At 45.9% G+C, this 18,390-nt stretch overlaps 1 protein-coding gene across 11 annotated transcripts in view; it reads right to left on the bottom strand.

The window, feature by feature from the left end:
• Positions 1 to 18,390, bottom strand: part of zc3h18 (zinc finger CCCH-type containing 18) — a 213,392-nt gene that overhangs the window by 17,483 nt on the left and 177,519 nt on the right. For all 11 annotated transcript variants that reach the window (XM_085991932.1, XM_085991931.1, XM_085991940.1 and 8 more), the window contains one exon: positions 3,043 to 3,221. In XM_085991932.1, the coding sequence (XP_085848058.1) occupies positions 3,043 to 3,221 (179 nt within the window). The remainder of the gene's footprint in view (positions 1 to 3,042; positions 3,222 to 18,390) is intronic.

Here is an 18,390-nt window from a genome sequence, read left to right on the forward strand (position 1 = left end):
CCTTTCACTCACTACCAGCACCTACTGGTAAATCTGCCCCCTTCACTCACTCTACCAGCACCTACTGGTAAATCTGCCCCCTTCACTCACTCTACCAGCACCTGCTGGTAAATCTGCCCCTTTCACTCACTCTACCAGCACCTACTGGTAAATCTGCCCCTTTCACTCACTACCAGCACATGCTGGTAAATCTGCCCCTTCACTCACTCTACCAGCACCTGCTGGTAAATCTGCCCCTTCACTCACTCTACCAGCACCTGCTGGTAAATCTGCCCCTTTCACTCACTACCAGCACCTGCTGGTAAATCTGCCCCTTCACTCACTCTACCAGCACCTGCTGGTAAATCTGCCCCCTTCACTCACTACCAGCACCTACTGGTAAATCTGCCCCCTTCACTCACTCTACCAGCACCTACTGGTAAATCTGCCCCTTTCACGCACTACCAGCATCTGCTGGTAAATCTGCCCCTTTCACTCACTACCAGCACCTACTGGTAAATCTGCCCCTTCACTCACTCTACCAGCACCTGCTGGTAAATCTGCCCCTTCACTCACTCTACCAGCACCTACTGGTAAATCTGCCCCCTTCACTCACTCTACCAGCTGGTAAATCTGCCCCCTTCACTCACTCTACCAGCACCTGCTGGTAAATCTGCCCCTTTCACTCACTCTACCAGCACCTACTGGTAAATCTGCCCCTTCACTCACTCTACCAGCACCTACTGGTAAATCTGCCCCCTTCACTCACTCTACCAGCACCTGCTGGTAAATCTGCCCCTTTCACTCACTACCAGCACCTGCTGGTAAATCTGCCCCTTCACTCACTCTACCAGCACCTGCTGGTAAATCTGCCCCTTCACTCACTCTACCAGCACCTACTGGTAAATCTGCCCCCTTCACTCACTCTACCAGCACCTACTGGTAAATCTGCCCCCTTCACTCACTCTACCAGCACCTGCTGGTAAATCTGCCCCTTTCACTCACTACCAGCACCTGCTGGTAAATCTGCCCCTTTCACTCACTACCAGCACCTACTGGTAAATCTGCCCCTTCACTCACTACCAGCACCTACTGGTAAATCTGCCCCTTCACTCACTCTACCAGCACCTACTGGTAAATCTGCCCCCTTCACTCACTACCAGCACCTGCTGGTAAATCTGCCCCTTTCACTCACTACCAGCACCTGCTGGTAAATCTGCCCCTTCACTCACTCTACCAGCACCTGCTGGTAAATCTGCCCCTTCACTCACTCTACCAGCACCTACTGGTAAATCTGCCCCCTTCACTCACTCTACCAGCACCTACTGGTAAATCTGCCCCCTTCACTCACTCTACCAGCACCTGCTGGTAAATCTGCCCCTTTCACTCACTACCAGCACCTGCTGGTAAATCTGCCCCCTTCACTCACTACCAGCACCTACTGGTAAATCTGCCCCTTTCACTCACTACCAGCACCTGCTGGTAAATCTGCCCCTTTCACTCACTACCAGCACCTGCTGGTAAATCTGCCCCTTTCACTCACTACCAGCACCTACTGGTAAATCTGCCCCTTTCACTCACTCTACCAGCACCTACTGGTAAATCTGCCCCCTTCACTCACTACCAGCAGCTGCTGGTAAATCTGCCCCCTTCACTCACTCTACCAGCACCTACTGGTAAATCTGCCCCCTTCACTCACTCTACCAGCACCTACTGGTAAATCTGCCCCTTTCACTCACTACCAGCACCTGCTGGTAAATCTGCCCCTTTCACTCACTACCAGCACCTACTGGTAAATCTGCCCCTTTCACTCACTACCAGCACCTGCTGGTAAATCTGCCCCCTTCACTCACTCTACCAGCACCTGCTGGTAAATCTGCCCCTTTCACTCACTCTACCAGCACCTACTGGTAAATCTGCCCCCTTCACTCACTCTATCAGCACCTGCTGGTAAATCTGCCCCCTTCACTCACTACCAGCAGCTGCTGGTAAATCTGCCCCCTTCACTCACTCTACCAGCACCTGCTGGTAAATCTGCCCCCTTCACTCACTACCAGCAGCTGCTGGTAAATCTGCCCCTTTCACTCACTCTACCAGCACCTACTGGTAAATCTGCCCCTTCACTCACTCTACCAGCACCTGCTGGTAAATCTGCCCCTTCACTCACTCTACCAGCACCTGCTGGTAAATCTGCCCCCTTCACTCACTCTACCAGCACCTGCTGGTAAATCTGCCCCCTTCACTCACTCTACCAGCACCTACTGGTAAATCTGCCCCCTTCACTCACTCTACCAGCACCTACTGGTAAATCTGCCCCCTTCACTCACTACCAGCACCTACTGGTAAATCTGCCCCTTCACTCACTCTACCAGCACCTACTGGTAAATCTGCCCCCTTCACTCACTCTACCAGCACCGACTGGTAAATCTGCCCCTTTCACTCACTCTACCAGCACCTACTGGTAAATCTGCCCCCTTCACTCACTCTACCAGCACCTGCTGGTAAATCTGCCCCCTTCACTCACTCTACCAGCACCTGCTGGTAAATCTGCCCCCTTCACTCACTCTACCAGCACCTACTGGTAAATCTGCCCCCTTCACTCACTCTACCAGCACCTGCTGGTAAATCTGCCCCCTTCACTCACTCTACCAGCACCTGCTGGTAAATCTGCCCCCTTCACTCACTCTACCAGCACCTACTGGTAAATCTGCCCCCTTCACTCACTACCAGCAGCTGCTGGTAAATCTGCCCCCTTCACTCACTACCAGCAGCTGCTAATAAATCTGCCCCTTTCACTCATTACCAGCACCTACTGGTAAATCTGCCCCTTTCACTCACTACCAGCAGCTGCTGGTAAATCTGCCCCCTTCACTCACTCTACCAGCATCTGCTGCGGGTGCCCGACACTGAATCTGTTGCCACCTGGAAATACTTGGTATAACTGCTGAGCAGAGAGTCCGGAATGGTTTTCCAGCTCCATCATCCTTCACCAGTAAAACTGCACACAAAAAATAATTTAAAATCCCCAAAATTAAAAGGACAGGTTTTGTACTTGTATATTACCTTGTTTAGCAGCGTCAGTTTAATGTCCTTGTGTGCGCTGTAGACAAGCTGTGGGGGTTTGCTGATCTGGGTGGGTTTTGGTGTGGAGGAAGAAGATTTCTGTGGCTGTGGTGGAACCTCACGTTTCCGCCTCTCCTCGCGCTCCTTGTCCCTTGGTGTCTCCTCTCTCTTGGGTTTCACTGAAAATGGATTGAAATGGTTTAGTGCTGCTCCCTCAGTGACTCAACTAGAGGGGACGTGAGCGAGGTAGGAAAAGAAAACGTCAAACATTAGATTTTACTAATATTAAGGAAACACAACAGGTTTCGGATCATCCTTGCTCAAATTGATGCATGTTGAACTGGCCAGGAATGCTTCATGGAGTGTGCAAATTAGCTGACAGGTTTGCATACAAAACAGCAAAAAAGCAATTAATTGGCTGTAAAGCGCTTTGAACTTAAGATCATGGCTGATCTTTGACCTCAACTCCACTTTCCTGCCTGATCCCCATATCTCTTGGTTCCTCTAGAGTCCAAAAATCTATCTATCTCAGCCTTTAATATACTCAACGATTCAGCATCCACAGCCCTTTGGGGTAGAGAATTTCAAAGATTCACAACCCTCTGAGTGAAGAAATTCCTCCTCATCTCAGTCTTAAATGGTCGACCCCTTATCCTGAGACTATTCACCCGAGTTCTAGACTCTCCAGCCAGAGGAAACAACCTCTCAGCATCTACCCTGTCAACCCCCCTCAGAATCTTATATGTTTCAATAAGATCACCTCTCATTTTTCTAAACTCGAGAGTATAGGCCCAATCTACTCAATCTCTCCTCATAGGACAAACCTCTCATCCCAGGGATCAATCTAATAAACCTTCGTTGCACCACCTCCAAGGCAAGTATGTCGTTCCACAGATAAGGAGACCAAAACTGTGCACAGTACTCCAGGTGTGGTCTCACCAAAGCCCTGTACAATTGTAGCACGACTTCCTTACTCTTATACTCCAACCTCCTTGCAATAAAGGCCAACATGCCATTTGCCTTCCTAATCGCTTGCTGTACCTGCATGCTAACTTTGTTTCCTGTATGAGGACACCTAAATCTCTCTGAACGCCAACATTTAATACAAAAGCAAAATACTGCCGGATGCTGGAAATCTGAAATAAAAACAGAAAATGGTGGAAATACTCAGCAGGCCAGGCAGCATCTGTGGAGAGAGAAACAGAGTTATCGTTGGAACAGTGCAAGAGGCCGAGGCCCGAGGATCTCTCCATCCTCGTCCTCTTACAATGTTCCAATGAAGCGCAACGTAAGCTCGAGGAACAGCACTTCCATCTTTCGATTCGGCACTTTACAGCCTTCTGGACTCAACATCGAGTTCAACAATTTCGGATCATAACCTCGGACCCTATCCTTTTTCCCTCTTCTTTCACATGGCAGCTGTTGATGATTCAACCATTCCTATTTACACCTCATCTAGACTCATCTTTTGTATCTTAACTTGTCCCATTACCATCTCCTTTTGCCTTGCACCATCATCCCTTTCGTCTTTTAATCTTTCCTGCCTTCCATTCTATCACACACCTCCCCTTTTGTTCTTTCCTCCCCTCCCCTTGCTTAATCATAGAATCAGTGAAATTTACAGCACAGAAGGAGGCCATTCGGCTCATCTTGTCCATGCCGGCCAACAAAGAGCTAACCACCCTAACGTAGCCTTGTAGGTTACGGCACTTCTACTTCTTAAATGTGATGAGGATTTCTGCCTCTACCACCCTTTCAGGCAGAGTTCCAGACACAGCCCCCCACCCCCCTCTGGGTGAAAAGATTTCTCCTCAACTCCCCTCTAAACCGCCTACCAATTACAGTAAACTCTTTTTTATCCGGCACCGACGGGACCGGTGTGGTGCCGGTTTATCAAAAAGTCCGGATTACAGAAAGGTACGAGAGCCCCGCACACGGCCAAAGATCCAGGCGTCCCTGTTGCATAGCAACAGGTGTAGGAACCCCGGTTACACGGCCACAGATCCAGGAACGGCCACTAATATGAAGTAAAACTTCTGAACCTACTCTTGAATTTTGCCGGTTAACAGAGATTTCCGGTTATTTAGGTGCCTGTAAATCGAGTTTGCTGTACTTGAAATCTATGCCACCTGGTTATCGACCCCTCTGCTAAGGGAAATAGGTCCTTCCTATCCACTCTATCTAGGCCCCTCATAATTTTATACACCTCAATTAAATATCCCCTCAGCCTCCTCTGTTCCAAAGAAAACAACCCCAACCTATCCAATCTTTCCTCATAGCTAAAATTCCCCAGCCCAGGCAACATCCTCATAAATCTCCTCTGCACCCTCTCTAGTGCAATCACATCTTTCCTGTAATGTGGTGACCAGAACTGCACGCAGTATTCTAGCTGCGGCCTAACTAGTGTTTTACACAGTTCAAACATAACCTCCCATCTCTTATATTCTATGCCTCGGCTAATAAAGGCAAGTATCCCATATGCCTTCTTAACCACCTTATCTATCTGTCCTTCAGGGATCTGTGGACATGCACTCCAAGGCCTCTCTGATCCTCTACACTTCTCAGTGTCCTACCATTTATGGTGTATTCCCTTGCCTTGTTTGCTCTCCCCAAATGTATTACCTCACACTTCTCTGGATTGAATTCCATTTGCCACTGTTCTGCCCCCCTGACCAGTCCATTGATATCTTCCTACAGTCTACAGCTTTTTTCTTCATTATCAACCACACGGCCAATTTTTGTATCTTCTGCAAACTTCTTAATCATACTTCCTACATTCAAGTCCAAATCATTGATATATAACACAAAAAGCAAAGGACCCAGTGCTGAGCCCTGCGGAACTCCACTGGAAACAGCCTTCCAGTCACAAAAACACCCTTCGACCATTACCCTTTGTTTCCTGCCTCTGAGCCAATTTTGGATCCAACTTGCCACTTTGCTTTGGATCCCATGGGCTTTTACTTTCACGACCAGTCTGCCATGCGGGACCTTATCAAAAGCCTTGCTAAAATCCATATAGACAACATCAAACACACTACCCTCATCGACCCTCCTTGTTACCTCCTCAAAAAATTCAATCAAGTTAGTCAGATACGACCTCCCTTAACAAATCCATGTTCAAAAATCTGTTACATCACTTAACTTTTTCCAGTTCTGATGAAGTTCATCGACCTGAAATGTTAACTCTGTTTCTCTCTCCACAGATGCTACCTGACCTGAGTATTTCTAGCATTTTCTGTTTTTATTACCAACATTTAATAGTTTCTCACCATTTAAAAAATATTCTGTTTTTCTATTCTTCCTACCAAAGTGAATAACCTCACATTTCCCCAGATTATACTCCATCTGCCACCTTATTGCCCACTCACTTAACCTGTCTATATCCCTTTGCAGCCTCTTTGTGTCCTCCTCGCAGCTTACTTTTCCACCTAGCTTTGTATCGTCAGCAAACTTAGATACACTGTACTCGGTCCCTTTATCGAAGTCATTGATATAGATTGTAAATAGCTAAGGACCAAGCACTGATCCTTGCAGCACCGCACCAGTTACAGCCTGCCAACTGAAAAATGACCCGTTTATTCATACTCTGTTTTCTGTCTGTTAACCAATCTTCTATCCATGCTAATATATTATCCCCAACCCCATGAGCCCTTATCTTGCATAACAACCTTTTATGTGGTACCTTACCAAATGCCTTTTGGAAATCCAAATATACTACATCCACTGGTTCCTCTTTATCTACCCTGGTAGTTATATCCTCAAAAAACACTTAATAAATTTGTTAAACATGATTTCACTTTAATAAAACCACTGACTCTGCCTTCTAAGTGCCCTGTTACCACTTACTTGACAGTGGGAGGCATTCAAGGAGGCGATCCGGAGGGTTCAGACCAAATATGTGCCCTTAAAGAAAAAAAGGTGGGACTAACAAATCTAGAGACCCCTGGATGTCTAGGGACATACAGGGTAGGATAAAGAAAAAAAGGGAGGCGTATGACAGATACCGAGGGCTAAATACTCCAGAGTCTTTAGAGGAGTACAGAAAGTGCAGGGGTGCAATTAAAAAGGATATTAGGAAAGCAAAGAGAGCATGAAAAATTCTTGGCAAGTAAAATCAAGGAAAACCCAAAGATGTTTTATAAATATATTAAGAGTAAGAGGATAACTAAAGAAAGGGTAGGGCCTATTAGAGATCATGAGGGTAATCTGTGTGTGGAGGCGGGAGACGTCGGTAGGGTTCTTAATGAACACTTTGCGTCTGTTTTCACAATGGAGAGGGGCAAAGCAGACACTGCTATCAAGGGGGAGGAGTGTGAAATATTGGATGAAATAAACAGTGAGCGAGGAAGTATTAAGGGGTTTAGCAGCTTTAAAAGTGGATAAATCCCCAGGCCCGGATGAAATGTATCCCAGGCTGTTAAGCGAAGCAAAAGAGAAAATAGCAGAGGCCCTGACCATCATTTTTCAATCCTCTCTGGCTTCAGGTGTGGTGCCGGAGGACTGCTAATGTGGTACCCTTGTTTAAAAAGGGAGAAAAGGATAGACCGAGTAATTACAGGCCAGTCAGCCTAACCTTGGTGGTGGGAAAATTATTGGAAAGAATTCTGAAGGACAGGATAAATCTTCATTTAGAAAGACACGGATTAATCCAAGGATAGTCAGCACGGATTTGTTAAGGGAAGGTCGTGTCTGACAAACTTGATTGAAATTTTTGTGGAGGTAACAAGGAGGGTAGATGAGGGTAGTGCGTTTAATGTAGTGTATATGGACTTTAGCAAGGCTTTTGATAAGGTTCCACATAGCAGACTGGTCACAAAGTTAAAAGCTCATGGGATCCAGGGCAAAGTGTCAAGTTGGATTCAAAACTGGCTCGGAGACAGGAAACAGAGGGTAATGGTTGATGGGTGTTTTTGTGACTGGAAGGCTGTTTCCAGTGGGGTTCCGCAGGGCTCAGTAATAGGTCCCTTGCTTTTTGTGTTATATATCAATGATCTAAACTTGAGTATAGAGGGAATGATTAAGAAGTTTGCAGATGATACTAAAATCGGGTGTGTGGTTGATACTGAAGAAGGAAGCTGTAGACTGCAGGAAGATCTCAATAAATTGGTCAGAACAATGGCAAATGGAATTCAACCCAGAGAAGTGAGAGGTAATGCATTTGGGGAGGGCTAACAAGGAAAGGGAATACACATTAAATGGTAGGACACCGAGTAGTGTAGAGGAACAAAGGGACCTCGGAGTGCATGTCCACAGATCCCTGAAGGTAGCAGGCCAGGTAGGTAAGGTGGTTAAGGTATACGGAATGCTTGTATTCTATGCCTCAGCTAATAAAGGCAAGAGCAGGGGGGTTGTTTCAATTGTATAAAACACTAGTTAGGCCTCAGCTAGAGTACTGCATGCAGTTCTGGTCACCACATTCCAGGAAAGATGTGATTGCACTAGAGAGGGTACAGAGGAGATTTACAAGGATGTTTCTGGGAGTAGAGAATCTTAACTATGAGGAAAGACTGGATAGGCTGGGTCTGTTTTCCTTGGAACAGAGGAGGCTGAGGGGAGATCTTATTGAGGTGTATAAAATTATGAGGGGCACAGATAAAGTGGATAGGAAGGACCTATTTCCCTTAGCAGAGGGGTCAAAAACCAGGGGCACAGATTTAAAGTAATTGGGGGAAGGTTTAGAGGGGATTTGAGGGGAAATTTCTTCACCCAGAGGGTTGTGGAGGTCTGGAACTCACTGCCTGAAAGGGTGGTGGAGGCAGGAACCCTAACCACATTTAAAAAGTACTTGGATGTGCACTTGGGATGCTCTAACCTGCAGGGCTACGTACCAAGAGCTGGGAAGTGGGATTAGGCTGGATAGCTCTTTGTTGGCAGGCGCGGACACGATGGGCCGAAATGGCCTCCTTCCGTGCTGTAACTTTCTATGATGATGATTCAATAATGGAGTCCATTATTTGGGACGTCCTGAGGGCGTGAAAGGTGCTATATAAATTCAAGTTCTTTCCTTCTTTCATAAATGAATTACATGATCTTTCTTAGATACATAGAAGATAGGAGCAGGAGTAGGCCATTCGGCACGTCGAGCCTGCTCCGCCATTCAATATGATCATGGTTGATCATCCAAATTCAGTACCCTGTCCCTGCCTTCTCCCCATATCCCTTGATCCCTTTAGCCTTAAGAAATATATCCAACTCCTTCGTGAATATATTTAATGAACTGGCCTCCACTGCCCTCTGTGGCAGAGAATTCCACAGGTTCACCACTCTCTGGGTGAAGAAATTCCTCCTCATTTCAGTCCTAAATGGCTTACCCCTTATCCTTAGACTATGACCCCTGGTTCTGGACTCCCCGACCATCAGAAACATCCTTCCTGCATCTCGTCTGTCCAGGCCTGACAGAATTTTATAGGTTTCGATGAGATCCCCCCTCAATCCTCTAAACTCCAGTGAGTATAAGCCCAATCGACACAATCTCTCCTCATACGTCATTCCTGCCATCCCAGGTATCAGCCTGGTGAATCTTCGCTGCACTCCTTCCATGGCAAGAACGTCCTTTCTCAGGTAAGGCGACCAAAACTGCACACAATACTCAAGGTGTCGTCTCACCAAGGCCCTGTACAACTGCAGCAAGACATCCTTGTTCCTGTACTCAAACCCTCTTGCTACGAAGGCCAACATACCATTTGCCTTCTTAACCGCCTGCTGCACCTGCATGCTTACCTTCAGCGACTGGTGCACAATAACACCCAGGTCTCTCTGCACTTCCCCTTCTCCCAATCTATTGCCATTGAAATAATAATCTGCCTTCCTGTTTGTGCCACCAAAGTGGATAACCTCACATTTATCCACATTATAGTGCATTTGCCATGTTTCTGCCCAGTCACCCAACCTGTCCAAATCGTACTGGAGTTTCACGACATCCTCCTCACAGCATACCCTCCCACCCAGCTTTGTGTCATCTGCAAATTTGGAGATATTACATCCAATTCCCTCGTCCAGATCATTAATATATATTGTGAACAGCTGGGGTCCTAGGACCGATCCTTGCGGTACCCCACTAGTCACTGCCTGCCACTCGGAAAACGACCCGTTTATTCCAACTCTTTGCTTTCTGTCCGCCAACCAGTTCTCTATCCAAGTCAATACCTTGCCCCCAATCCCATGTGCCTTAATTTTGCACGCTAATCTCTTATGCGGGACCTTATCGAAAGCCTTCTGAAAGTCCAAATACACCACATCCACGGGTTCTTCCTTATCTATTTTACCAGTTACATCCTCAAAAAATTCCAGTAGATTAGTCAAGCATGATTTACTTTTTGTAAATCCATGTTGACTTTGTCCGATCCAGTCACTGCTTTCCAAGTGCTCTGCTATTACATCTTTTATAATGGACTCTAGCATTGTCCCCACTACCGATGTCAGGCTTATCGGTCTATAATTCCCCGCTTTTTCTCTACCACCTTTTTTGAATAGTGGGGTAACATTAGCTACCCTCCAATCCATGGGTACTGTTCCAGAGTCTATCGAGTTCTGGAAGATGACCAGCAATGCATCTACTATTTCTAGGGCCACTTCCTTAAGTACCCTGGGATGTAGATTATCAGGCCCTGGGGATTTATCGGCCTTCAGTCCCATCAATTTTCCCAACACCATTTCCCTACAAATACTGATTTCTTTCAGTTCCACCCTTTCATCAGACCCTATGTTCCCCGGCATCTCTGGGAGGTTATTTGTGTCCTCCTTTGTGAAGACAGAACCAAAATATGTATTTAGTTGGTCTGCCATTTCTTTGTTCCCCATGATAAATTCCCCTGATTCTGACTGCAAGGGACCTATGCTTGACTTCACCAATCTTTTTCTCTTCACATGTCTATAAAAGCTTTTACAGTCAGTTTTTATGTTCCCTGCAAGCTTACTCTCATATTCTATTTTCCCTTTCTTAATTAATGACTTTGTCCTCCTTTGTTGAATCCTAAACTGCTCCCAATCCTCAGGATTATTGCTTTTTCTGGCCAATTTATGTCGTCTCCTTGGATCTTATGCTATCCCTAATTTCCCTTGTTAGCCACGGTTGAGTCAACTTTTTTGTTTTATTTTTATGCCAAACAGGGATGAACAAATTCTGTAGCTCATCCATTTGGTCTTTGAATGTTTGCCATTGCCTATCCACCGTCAACCCTTTGAGTGCCATTCCCCAATCAATCCTACCCAACTCGTGCCTCAGACCATCGTAGTTTCCTTTATTTAAATTGAGGACCCTAGTCTCTGATTCAACGACTTCATTCTCCATCTTAATGAAGAATTCGATCATATTATGATCGCTCCGATCCAAGGGGCCTCGTACAACAAGATTGCTAATTAATCCTTTCTCGTTACATAATGCCCAGTTTAAGATGGCCTGATCTCTGGTTGGTTCCTCGACATATTGGTCCAGGAAACCATTCCGTAAACACTCCAGGAATTCCTCTTCCACAGTATTGTTACTAATTTGGTTGGCCCAATCTATATGTAGATTAAAGTCACCCATGATGACTGCTGTGCCCTTATTGCACGCTTCTTTAATTTCCCTTTTAATGCCATCCCCAACCTCCGCCTTACTGTTTGGAGGTCTATATACCACTCCCACTAACGTTTTTTTCCCCTTAGTATTTCTCAATTCTACCCACACAGGTTCCACCTCATCAGAGCCAATATCCTTCATTACAATTGTGTTAATCCCTTCTTTAACCAGTAATGCTACCCCACCTCCCTTTCCTATTTGCCTATCTTTCCTGAATATCGAATACCCCTGGATGTTGAGTTCCCAGTCTTGGCCATCCTTGAGCCACGTTTCCGTAATCCCAACCAAATTGTATTTGTTTTACCTCTATTTGCGCAGCCAATTCATCCACCTTATTACAAATGCTCCTCGCATTAAGACACAAAGCCTTCAGGCTTGTTTTTTGAACTCTCTTAGACCTATTAGAATTATTATTTACTGTGGCCACGTTTGATTTAAACCGTTGATTTCTCTGACTGCCACTTTTGTTTTTCTCCTTCCTATCTTTTGCTTTTATCCTTGTTTCCCTTTCCAATTCCAATTCAAATGCTTTATTGGCATGAAAGTTTACAGGGAACCATATTGCCAAAGCTTACATAGCAAAAAGTACAGTTTTCCAACATTCTGCAGGTGTCAAACAATTTTGACCTTCGTTGGGTACATACAATATTACTTTAAACAATATTAATTTAAACAGTCTTTGTACATCAGTGGGTACATTCAGTATTAATTTTAAACAGTCCTCAGGTTGTGACATGTTGTTACATATTTGGCACCAAGGTATGGTCTGTCTCCTTCTCCCAGGACTAATCTTAATTTTGACAGGTCATCCAATTCCTTGAAATCTGGGGTTGTTTGGCTGAGCTTGTCAAATAATATGTTTCTTGATGTGTTGAATTTTTCGCATTTTAGGAGGAAATGCATCTCTGTCTCAACCTCGCCGGCCAGACATTGATCACATATTCTATTCTCTCTAGGCTGCCAGGATTTCTTGTATCTTCCTTTTTCAATTGCCAGTTGGTGGTCGCTTAGTCTGTACCTGGTGAGGGTCTGTCTCTGTTTTGTGTCTCTGATGGTCGAGAGATAGTCTGCCAGTTTATATTCTCTTTTTAGGGCCCGGTAACATTCTAATCTGCTTTGGCTTTTGGTTATTTTGTTCCAATGTTCCAGGTAGGTTTCTTTGCTTTGTTTAATGATTTGGTTCACTCGGATTGGTGTTTGGACGGCAGTGTTGGTCTGGGACTGGTCAGGGTCCGGCTGAGTAGGAGTACTTAGTTTCAGTAGCAGCTGACTCAGGGGACTCTTTTCTGGGTTTAGCTCTTGGGTCTGGAAGGCTTTAAAATGAAGGGTGTCTGGGGAGCTAGATTTGAGGTGATTTAGGAAGTTTAGTGCTCGTTTTTGGATGTTTATTATCAGTGAGTATCTGCCTAGTTCGGCTCTGCATGCATTTGTTGGTGTTTTCCTTTGGGTGCGAAGGATGCTTCGGCAAAATTCTGCATGTAGGGCTTCTATTGTGTGTTTTTCCCATTTAGTGTAGCTATGGTGATTGAGCGGGCCCCATACTTCACTACCGTACAGCGCAATCGGCAGGATTACGCTGTCAAATATTTTTAGCCAGATTTTGATTGGGATTTGGATGTTGTAGAATTTTCTTTTTATTGCATATAGGGCTCTTCGGGCTTTTTCTTTTAGTGCAGTCACTGCTATGCTGAAGCTCCCTGATGCTGTAATGGTTAGACCAAGGTAAGTGTAGCTCATAGTGTGTCCTATGATGGTATCACTGAGAGTAAACTGGTATTTGTTTTCCTGACACCTGGGCCTTTTTTGAAAAATCATGATGTTGGTTTTCTTTAGATTTACTGTTAGGGCCCAATTTTGGCAGTATTTGTCGAGTAGGTCTAGTTGTTGCTGTAATCCCTGTTCTGTGGGAGACAGCAGAACCAGGTCGTCCGCATAGAACAGGGATTTCACTTCTCCATCCAGGAGACATAGACCCGGTGACTCGCTTTGCTCCAGCATGTCTGCTAGTTCATTTATGTATATGTTGAACAGGGTCGGGCTCAAATTGCAGCCCTGCCGGACGCCTCTTCTCTGGGTGAAGAAACAGGTGCGTTTGTCTCCAATTTTGACACCGCATTTATTTTTCAGATACATCGATTTAATAAGGTCATAGACTTTGCCCCCTATTCCACACTGAAGTTTGTAATAGAGCCCTTCGTGCCAGATAGAGTCAAAGGCTTTCTTGAAGTCAATGAAACAAGCGAATATTTTCCCATTTTTTGTTTGGTGTACATGCTTTTCAATGAGAGTGTGAAGGGTATAGATATGGTCGGTGGTGCGGTGTTTTGGAAGAAAGCCTATTTGATTTTTTCTAAGGATCTTATGTTTGTTAAGAAAATCCAGTAATCTACTATTTAGAATACTGCAGAATAACTTCCCTAGACAACTGTTGACACAGATGCCGCGGTAGTTATTTGGGTCTGATTTGTTTCCACTTTTATATATGGGAGAGATGAGTCCTTGGCACCAGATATCGGGAAAACAGCCTGAACGTAATATGATGTTGAATAACTTGAGTACAGCACCCTGCATCTCCATATTGCTGAACTTGAGCATTTCATTTTTGATGTTGTGTGGACCACAGGCTTTCTTTAGGTGGAGAGATTTTGTTTTTGTGGCCAGTTCTTTCCATGTGATTGGGGAGTCTAGAGGGTTTTGGTTGTCTTTAATTGTTGCTTCTAATGTGTGGAGTTTTTCTGTGACATGATGTTGACTTGGGTTTGTTTCGTTTATTGGGATGTCTTTGTAGAGGTTTTCAAAATGTGTTCTCCAGATGTCGCCATCTTGGATTGGTAATGCTTGCAATTGTGTTGTACTCAGGTTATTCCACATTTCCCAGAATTGATTTGGATTAATGGAGTTTTCAATTTCTTCGAGTATTTTGTGGGTATAATTTTGTGTTTTGTTCCTAATGGTGTGTTTATATCTTTTGAGGGTCTCATTGTATCTAGTACGTAGGTCTGGATTGTTTGGTTGGCGGTGTTTTTGGTTTGATATTTTTCTCAGGTCTTTTCTGGCATTTTTGCATTCGTGGTCAAACCATTTCTCATTTTTATTGTGTCTTTTGTAACGTTTCCTCTTCTGTTTCACAAGGTCGGCTTTTACAGCTGCCTCATGGAAGATCATATTTATATCATCTATGGCCATGTTTACACCATCTCTGGTGATCTCATATAGATTTTCTTTAAATTTTGATATTTTACTTGTGAGATCAGGTGGGTTTAGTGCTGTGATGAATTTGTCTCCACTGTCTGGGGCCCATCTGTATGTCTGGTTTATTTTATGGAGCTTACTGGGTTCCTTTTTTGTGTCTGTAGTTTGGGCAGAAAGTTTAAGGTACACATTTATTTGGTTATGGTCTGAGAGGGGGGATTGCTGCCTGACAGTGAATGCGTTGATATCGCAGGGGTCCAGGTCAGTGATTGTATAATCCACCACACTAGACCCAAGAGTTGAGGAATATGTGAGTCTCCCTAAAGGAGTCCCCTCTGAACCTACCGTTAACTATGTACAGGCCTAAGGCTCGGCAGAGTTGCACTACCTCCCTACCGCTTTTATTTATTTCACAATCAAGGTTGTTCCGATTTGCGATGGCTGGTGTGATATATAAAGGGGTCTGGCCAAACACATGGTTGTTGCCCTGTGGGTCTATGAAGTCGGGTTCACATCCGGTCCTTGCATTTAGGTCCCCACATAGTAGCACCTTTCCTTGGGCCTGGAAATGGCTGATTTCCATGTGGAGAGTGTCAAATATCTCCTCTTCAAAATATGGCGATTCTATTGGAGGTATGTAGATCGCACATAAGTAAACATCTTTTTTTGCTATTCCTATATTTTTATCTAATTTTAGCCATACGTGTGATTTTCCCTGTTTTATCGGTGAGATGTGTTTGTCCAGTTCTCCTTTATACCACACCAAGATTCCCCCGGAGGTCCTGCCCTTGCGTGTCTTAGTGTTCTTTACTGAGGGCACAATGATTTCATGGTACATTGGAGGACAGTGGGTGGGCACGTCCTTTTGGCACCATGTTTCTGTTAACACAATTATATCAATGTCTTTTATAGCTTTTAGGAATTCAGGGTCTGTACTCTTCATCCCAAAAGTTGAGGAGCGGAGACCCTGGATATTCCAGCAGCTTATGTGGAAAGAACGCATTTATATAGTTCAAAAAACGAAATAAAATGGACCTATTTTGTGGGATGAGTGTGAAAACACTAGTTTCTATAATGCTAAATGACGATTTAGTATAAATTTCATGAGGCATGCACATACTGATATCTAATAATAGTAATGATAAAATAACAATAATGATAATGATAAAGTAACAATATTAATAATTTAGTGCATTCCTCTCCAGCTTTCTATCAGGGTGTTCATCATCGTCATGATCTTTCTCAGTTCTTGGTCTACAGTCTGTGGTCTGGAGGGTCCGGGGTCAGCTACAAAAGTACGGTTCTGTTGTTGGTTTTGTATAGGGGGGTGGGGGACAGTGGTGGTCCTGTTTGGATTAGGGCTCCCAATGGTAGAGGGGGTGGGAGGGCTGCGTCTTTTGGCAATGTATATGAGGTTTTTTGCGAAGATCCACATCCGCTATTTGAGTAGATGTATTTCGTCATAGAGGTCCCTTGTGTTGATGTTTGGGTGATGGGCCAGGTAGACGTTGGGGAGGGCAGTACATCTCGTGTCGATCTCCCTGTTGGTGTTGTGGATTATATAGGCTGGGGTGTCCTTTCTGGGCAGTAGTGTGGAGATCACGATCCGCGCCTCGGGGAATTCCCTGCTGGCCTTTTCCGCCATCCTGCTCACCGCCCTAGCAGTGCCTTCCCTTAGGGTGCGTCTGTCTCCCTGCTCATGTTCCCAACCCCCTGCCATTTTAGTTTAAACCCTCCCCCACAGCACTTGCAAACACTCCCCTTAGGACATCGGTTCCAGCCCTGCCCAGGTGCAAACCGTCCGGTTTGAACTGGTCCCACCTCCCCCAGAACCGGTTCCAATGTCCCAGGAACTTGAATCCCTCCCCCTGGCACCATTCCTCTAGTCACGTATTCATCTGAAATATCCTTCTATTTCTACTCTGACTAGCACGTGGCACTGGTAGCAATCCTGAGATTACTACCTTTGAGGTCCTGTTTTTTAATTTATCTCCTAACTCCCTATATTCCGCTTTTAGGACCTCATCCCGCTTTTTACCTATATCGTTGGTGCCTATATGCACGACAACTGGCTGTTCACCCTCCCCTTCCAAGATGTTCTGCAGCCGCTCGGAGACATCCTTGACCCTTGCACCAGGGAGGCAACACACCATCCTGGAGTCTCGTTTGCGGCCACAGAAACGCCTATCTATTCCCCTTACAATTGAGTCCCCTATTACTATAGCTCTACCCCTCTTTTTCCTCCCATTCTGTGCAGCAGAGCCACCCCTGGTGCCAGGAAGTTGGCGGCTGCTGCTGCCTTCCTCTGCTAAGCCCCCCACCCCCCGCCCCCCCCAACAGTACCCAAAGTGGTGTATCTGTTGGAGAGGGGGATGGCCACAGGGGACTCCTGCACTACCTGCCTGCGCCTAGTACTCTGCCTGTTGGTCACCCGTTCCCTTTCTTCCTGTCCAACCTCTACCTGCAGTGTGCCCAACTCCGTAAACGTGCTATTCACGATGTCCTGAGCATCGTGAACGCTCCAGCATGTATCCAATCGCAGCTCCAGTGCCGCAATGCAGTCTGTCAGTAGCTGCAGCTGGATGCACTTCCTGCACATGTAGTTGTCAGGGACACAGGAAGTGTCCCTGAGTTCCCACATACTGCAGGAGGAGCATATCACGGGGCCCGGCTGTCCTGCCATGACTTACCCTTTAATTAATTGAATTTAAATCAATCAATCCCACTATTACACTAGTTAACTGGTTTACCAACAGTCCCCGCTACACCAGAGAGACCTTAGAAACTATAAACCACAGAGTTAAAGTTTAAAAAAGAGAAATACTCACCAACCAATCACTTACCTGCTTCCTGGTGACGTCACACTTGGATTACTTTTTACCTCTCTCCCCCGCTGTTGAACTAGTCGGGCTGCTCCTCACTCACTGCCGCCGATGCTCAGTGTTCCCATGCAGGTCCGCTCTGGTTGGGCTGCTCCTCACTCACTGCCGCCGATGCTCAGTGTTCCCACGCAGGTCCGCTCTGGTCAGGCCGCTCCTCACTCACTGCCGCCGATGCTCAGTGTTCCCACGCAGGTCCGCTCTGGTCGGGCTGCTCCTCACTCACTGCCGCCGATGCTCAGTGTTCCCATGCAGGTCCGCTCTGGTCAGGCCGCTCCTGACTCACTGCCGCCGATGCTCAGTGTTCCCACGCAGGTCCGCTCTGGTCAGGCCGCTCCTCACTCACTGCCGCCGATGCTCAGTGTTCCCACGCAGGTCCGCTCTGGTTGGGCCGCTCCTCACTCACTGCCGCCGATGCTCAGTGTTCCCACGTAGTTTAATGGACTAAAACTTAAAAATGCATTCTAACTTTCCTCATGAGGGGGTAGCTGTACTCCCAGGTCTTTGAATGGTGTCTGACTGTAGCCTGCAACGTTGCTCCTTTCAGTGAGGAGCTTGTCCTTCACTCCACACCTTTGAGCAATATTCCCCCTCAGGTGTGTGGCTGCGCACCAAATCAGGAGGTCCTGCGCAGGCCGCTCACCAGCTGGAAAATACCGCGCAGCAAATTTAAAGGGACCGCGCATTAGAGGGAACATTGGATAGGAGTGAGATAAG

Source organism: Somniosus microcephalus, chromosome 6 (assembly GCF_052327205.1).
Source record: "Somniosus microcephalus isolate GS21.2 chromosome 6, FLI_Smic_1.0, whole genome shotgun sequence".
NCBI lineage: Eukaryota > Metazoa > Chordata > Chondrichthyes > Squaliformes > Somniosidae > Somniosus > Somniosus microcephalus.